The following is a 6,000-nucleotide window of genomic DNA, read 5'->3' on the forward strand; positions in this document are numbered from 1 at the left end:
GCACTTGTAATCAAGGATGCCTCATAACTTTTTAGAAACCTCATAGGACTAACATTTGTTAGAAAATAGAACTTAGAATAGAAAACACAAATTGCCTTCAGCAAAAGAAATATCTAAAGATTATATTTAAAAGTGATCGCTTGCATTATTATGTTTATTGCAATTAAAAGGCTTAGTTCAGGTATCCTAGTATGACAAACTATACTTGAAACTATCTCATAGCAGCAAGCCTAGAGCTCCCTTGTCATATATTTATACCCTCACATTTCAGAAAAGTGATATATCAAAATAAAGCCATCCAACCCAACTCCAACCACTTTTGGATTATTTTTTTTATGTTTTTATTATTCTACCAATATTCTTCTTCCTTCCTCCTATGTATCAACATCGTAGCCATGCAGCCTTGTCCCAACTGTATGGGTTCGGCTTTTTTTCTTTTTTGGGTGCAAACTGTATGGGTTTGGCTTTATGGATCCTCATTTGTCAAGCATTCCTATTCGAGCCACACCTAATATAAACAAAAGTAGGAACAAATCCTAATATTCGTGAATATTGAATTTGGATCCATTTCATAACTTGAAATGTTCTTACAACTGGCTTTCAACCAAAAGTCAACCCCTCTAATTTTCTAATCCAAGCTTGGACTAGCCTTTTCCTTCTTCCTCTTATGTCTTCTCCATCATTTCTTCACTGAGATCTTGAAATGAATCTGCCCCATTTTCCCTTTTACATCTTTTCTTACTCTTTACAAATATTTATATTTAGATTTTGAGGACTTATGTGGGCATATGTTTAGTCCCACATCAGTTATGCACTAAAAAAATATTGGATACTTCTAAAAGGCCAAGGAACCTAAATTATAACTTATGGCCAGCTTGTTTGTGTGAGGTCCTGGATCATTACAAGTGGCATTAGAGCGGACCAACCCACCTCCTATAATGTAACCAGGGGAAAGCTACAGCACGGGACTTTTTAGAACTGATCATGACTAGCATATGATATTTATGACTGGATTTGATTGTGTTTTTTATTGGATTTTATTGAATCTGGATAGTTAGCCTAGCAAGAATGCCGAGGCTTAAATGGAAGGAGTATATGAAGACTCATGAGGGCATGTGTTTAGTCTCACATCGGTTGCATACTAAGGAGATCTTAGGTACTTTATATAGGGCTTGGGAACCCAAATATACCTTATGGCAAACCTTTTTGCAAGAGGTCCTGGCTTGATACGTAAATTGAAATCAAATATAGAGATAGATCAGTTTTAAGAACTTCCTCCTCATCGTGGTTCTTTCTTTCATCTTCTATTTAACTGGTACAACAGGCATCCGCTACATCTTTTGAAATTTTATTATAAACATCACATGTTCAATCTTAAATCTATATCATACACCTCCATATATTCCAAACATCTGCTTACCTTGTTTACTCTTAATTCCTAGGCCCCATAAAATGCAAAATCTGCCCACATTTAACACATTTTCTCTACATTCTGGTCTATTCTGTAAAATATGATTAGCAGTTCCTTCTAAGAGACCTCCAAAATTTACCCTTTCAATTCCTAAGAAAGATCAAACTGGAACTAGAGCATATGGGTATGCTAAGAAAATGGCAGACATCTCAATGACTAAAGAAGCAGCTAAAATCTATGATTAGGTACAGCAAGGCAGTCGAATCCAATTTTGGAGTCTGTGTAGAAGTGGCTGATATAAATTCAATCTAGAAGGTTCCTAAAACCATAATTAACCCTCATCAAAAATTTTAATCAGAATATATGTTCTTCACAAATTTTCTATGAAAAAATTTAAGCATAGTCTTTTCTTGTATTCTCTTTTCATTATCCTGATACCACCCTCACAACTGGTGGGATCATAGTTTCCCATCTATGTGTCAGCCATGATTTAAGAATATATAAACATGATGACTGTTAGCGTCAGATAAAGGGCAAGAAGGAAAAGCACAGGGAGTCTATAGTTTTGAGAAACTAAGCATCAAGAACTTATGACCAGCATTGTTTGTTCAACAACTACATCTTGAAAATTTCAAAGCATTTAAGAATAATTATTGAACAGAAATCCTATTTTATTGGAGCGGGAGGGAATACAAGAACCATATTGTTATTGGAAGTTCATGGTTAAAATCATCTGCCAATGAACAAGCCATGCGCAATTCATGGCAGTTAAAAAGTTCATCGAATTCTAGAAAACTATCAATGAGCACATCTAGAGCTTTTGGTAGTTACATCACAATAAATTAAAAATTATGTCATTCCATAATTATGGAAAATTTTTGAATAGACAATAAATTCACTCATCTCCAAAATAGGTTTTTCCCCTTACTATGTCTATATGTACTTCATATTTACCAACTGTTTTCAAAGCTTTTTCTGTGGTATATTTTTCTTTTTCTTCCTTTTTCTTTCCAAATCCCTTAGCAAGAAACTTGAAGATCAGTCACAAGCTATGGTCAAAGACCTCAACTATCATTATTAATTATATCATTAGGACTGAAAAGAGGAGCATGCTAGATCATGAACATCAAGAGGATGTCTTTATTATGGCAGGTAAAAAGGGCTGGAAAGGGTGAACTTACAGTGCCACTGCTAGATAAATGTTTTTGAAATGAGAGACCTGATTTGTCAAGAAAGACACCTGGTGCATGTCTTTTAATGCAACCCCTCCGTCTATAGTGGCTCCGGAAGCAAGAAAGACAGCCATGCTGCTCTGGAGAAAACCTCAAAGCATGTGTTTCTTTGATCTTGTGAATATATTGTTTTGAAGAAGCATGCAGTCTTGTGTTAGCTTGTGGTTTTTCTTTCACGTCAACATACGGCCAGCTTCCACCATGGAAATGTCAAGGAGTAAAAAATGTGTGTTAAATGATGGACCAAACATGTTGATTCTCAACTAGTATGAATGTCAGCAGTTATGAACAGCACACATCAGCATATGGAGGGTAGGTGCATAAAATGAAATAAATTGGACATTATTTTATAATGTAAGTTGCATCTCTGAGTAGGAAAGAGCCAAAAATTGGAACTAAGCCCGTTTGCAGAAAAGTTTACCATCAGGGAAGCTGATAGCTCCTACAAAGAAATATCTGTTAAAGGGCACTAAATCAAAATAACAAACCTAAGATGGCAAAGAAAAGGTCTAAAAAATCTTTAAAAACTAGGCATTTTAAAGAGAATAAAGAAAGAATTCCATGTAAGATTTCTCCTAGCAATGCTTGATTATCAATTAAATATAACAGTTCAAAAGCCTTCAGCTTATCATTCAATATGGGAAAAAGGATACCAATGGTGCCTCTCACACAAGATCGTCAAACAATAGTTTTCTGACATTTTACTGTATACATGCAATCTTTAATTGCTCAGTTCATAACATGATCAAGTGTGCTAGTTTATTCAGCTTTCAATTGACTCCTATGTTCTAGACTTGGCAAACTTCGGACTTCAGCCAACGTTCCTGTCGTGTCTTGTTTCTAAATTATATCCACTACAATAAATCATCTTGCCAGCTAGAGTAAACATATGCTCACTGTGGACAGCATCAACCAGCAGGTGCAAGGCCCTCGACCAGGCCTTGTCACCAGCAATCTGCAGAACGAAAGACAAAGAGATGGTGACATGGACTGGTCAACAGAAACCCAATTACCCACTTTCACACTAGACAGAGCTACATGGCATGTTACCCACACTGTCTTGTTATTTCTATTGTCAACTGCATAGGTGTCTATATCTGCTTGTGAACCCTCATTCATTTTTATCAGTTAAAATCTTTAATCATCCTAGGTTCTTTTCATATCACTGCTCTTATGTTATCTATCCTACTATCTCCTTTCTCCAGCTATGGCCATTGGATTATCTGTGGGCAGTATTTTCACAAAATCATGGTTAATGATCCACCCAGATCTTAAGAGACATATCAGCTAAACACTACTGAGATTAAACTCTCTCTCTCTGTGTGTGTGTGTGTTTGTTGTTCTCATACAAGAGTGCACATATCAAGCTTTTACGCACATGCAATCCTCTCGTTTCAACTTTTACTAGGTTAATCCTTGTGAGTATAGTAAGAATTTTTTCTTCTTTTTTTAGAAAAACTCTTAGTTATTCTAAGCCTTTTCATTGGTCCATGAAATGATTTTCAAACTTACAGTATTGGATAGCAGAATTAAACAAGATATATTCAACCATTTGCAGATTTTATATAATGACTCACAAACTAATTGTAGCTTTATCAAGAAACACTAATAGAGGATGTATCGATTGTCCTATCTGTTTTCGGTAGCGGTGGTATTTTCGTTGCTACTGTACTTGGTTGCTGATTCTCTCATGCTTATTTCCACATCAATATCACATGAGTCTGTTAATAACTTGGCATTCTTTATTTTCATATTCAAAATTTTTAATCTGAATTATTTCAGAACCTTTCGTGAATTCTCCACTTTTGTCCAAAAACAGATATTCTACACCCCGAATAATTCCTGAATATCATCAACAGCGATTTTGATAGCTTGAAATATGCCACTTCCACACAGTGCACAAGAATATATATGAGGTGAAGCAAACAAAGAATCAACATCTACAGTAACTTCTTGAATAAAAGAAGTCGCACAAAATCCAACTCCTATTCCTTGTGAAAAGCTTGAATGTGCCGCATAGAAGCTACGAAAAAAGGAACTTTTCTTTTAAATAATTGAAAAAAAATAAAATCTTGAATAAAAATCCATAGTTACAAACAAAAAAAATAAATAAATTCTCGAAATGCAAAACCTAATTCTCTTATCCTAAAAACAGTTCGGACACTTCCAATTATAGAGCTCGGCAAACTATGGCAGAAAAAGAAACGAGAAGAACGAATTAGAACGTGAGGAGCAAAATTTGATAACAAGGCCAAGAATCGATGGGGGAAGAAGGGAAACACAGAAAGATCTCCGGGTCGAGAAGAAGTTACCGCTGCGCGGGGCAGAGGGATCGTCGGCGGCTCGAATGGAGTCTGGGGGGCGCTCTGCAGCGGGCGGAGGGGCGGGCGAGGAGAACGTTCGAGGGAGCATGCGAGGAACGCCGATCTTGAACCCTATGGCTCGATGGAGAGAGGTGGGTTACTGCCGCCATTAGAGAAGAGGAAGCCATCAGTGAGAGGGTGAGGAAGAGAGGAGAACGGGGCGAGGGATAAAGTCCAAGCCGAGCTCTTGTTGCCCGGTCATATATGTTCGACGGAGGGTCGGAGGAAAAAAAATCAAGAAAAAAAAAAATCAAGAGCGGGCCACGTTTGGGCTCTATGGGTCGGGGAATCCGCGGTTGCGTGGCGGCGTTGGGTTCGTTGGAGGATCAAGATCTTCCAAGAACTGAGGAGCCTTACATCTTGACCATCCATTTAATGGACCCCGGACTGAGACTTTCCTATTAATTCGTTTCTTTTTTTTTGGTAAAAAATAATTCGCTTGAATTTAGAAACCACCAAAAAAAAAAAAAAAAACTAGAAGTTGAACGTGGTGAGGATGTTATCTAATCATCTTTCCCTCTCATGAGGTTAACATTATTGTAAAAAGAACTAACAGTGTTGCAGGTTGGATAGCGGCCAACCATGAGACTCGAGTTGAGAATTTATTTAGAATATTGCATGATATTTTATTTTCTAATTTTGTTAGATATATACGGATTCGTGTGGTTTGACATACTCATCATAAAAATAAAAAATAAAAAATAAAAAAAAGAATTGCAGGTGTGCAGCTTTAAGTTTGGGCCGAGAAAACTCTCAACTGAGCCCAGAGCCCACCTAGTTAGTACGTTTATATGGCTTTGTGAATCTCGTCACAACTTCACCCGTCTCTTGAAAAATAAAAATGAGATGGGAACAACCTAAAGAAGTAATAGAGGTCTAAACGTCCACATAAAATAACAGATAAGAGGAGAGAAATTAAAGTGCAGGAAGAAAGAGACCATGCTGTTAGCTCGACATTCCTGTTTTTTGAATTTTTTTCATTTTAGTTTGATAA

At 36.7% G+C, this 6,000-nt stretch overlaps 1 protein-coding gene across 8 annotated transcripts in view; it reads right to left on the reverse strand.

The window, feature by feature from the left end:
- Window positions 1-5,235, reverse strand: part of SPP (Insulinase (Peptidase family M16) family protein) — a 64,076-nt gene extending 58,841 nt beyond the window's left edge. For 5 of the 8 annotated variants that reach the window (XM_088716271.2, XM_088716270.2, XM_088716268.2 and 2 more), the window contains exons 1-2: window positions 4,956-5,202; window positions 2,593-2,836 (exon numbers count right to left, since the gene is read on the reverse strand). In XM_088716271.2, the coding sequence (XP_088572397.2) occupies window positions 2,593-2,836; window positions 4,956-5,134 (423 nt within the window). In that variant the 5' untranslated portion in view covers window positions 5,135-5,202. Of the gene's footprint in view, window positions 1-2,592; window positions 2,837-4,955 lie in introns of all 8 variants that reach the window. The other 3 variants (XM_008783471.5, XM_008783468.5, XM_008783467.6) reach the window with 2 other exon arrangements.
- Window positions 5,236-6,000: the final 765 nt, after the last annotated feature.

Source organism: Phoenix dactylifera, chromosome 2 (genome assembly GCF_051530095.1).
Source record: "Phoenix dactylifera cultivar Ajwa chromosome 2, Ajwa_hap1_PhDact_Kaust_v1.1, whole genome shotgun sequence".
NCBI lineage: Eukaryota > Viridiplantae > Streptophyta > Magnoliopsida > Arecales > Arecaceae > Phoenix > Phoenix dactylifera.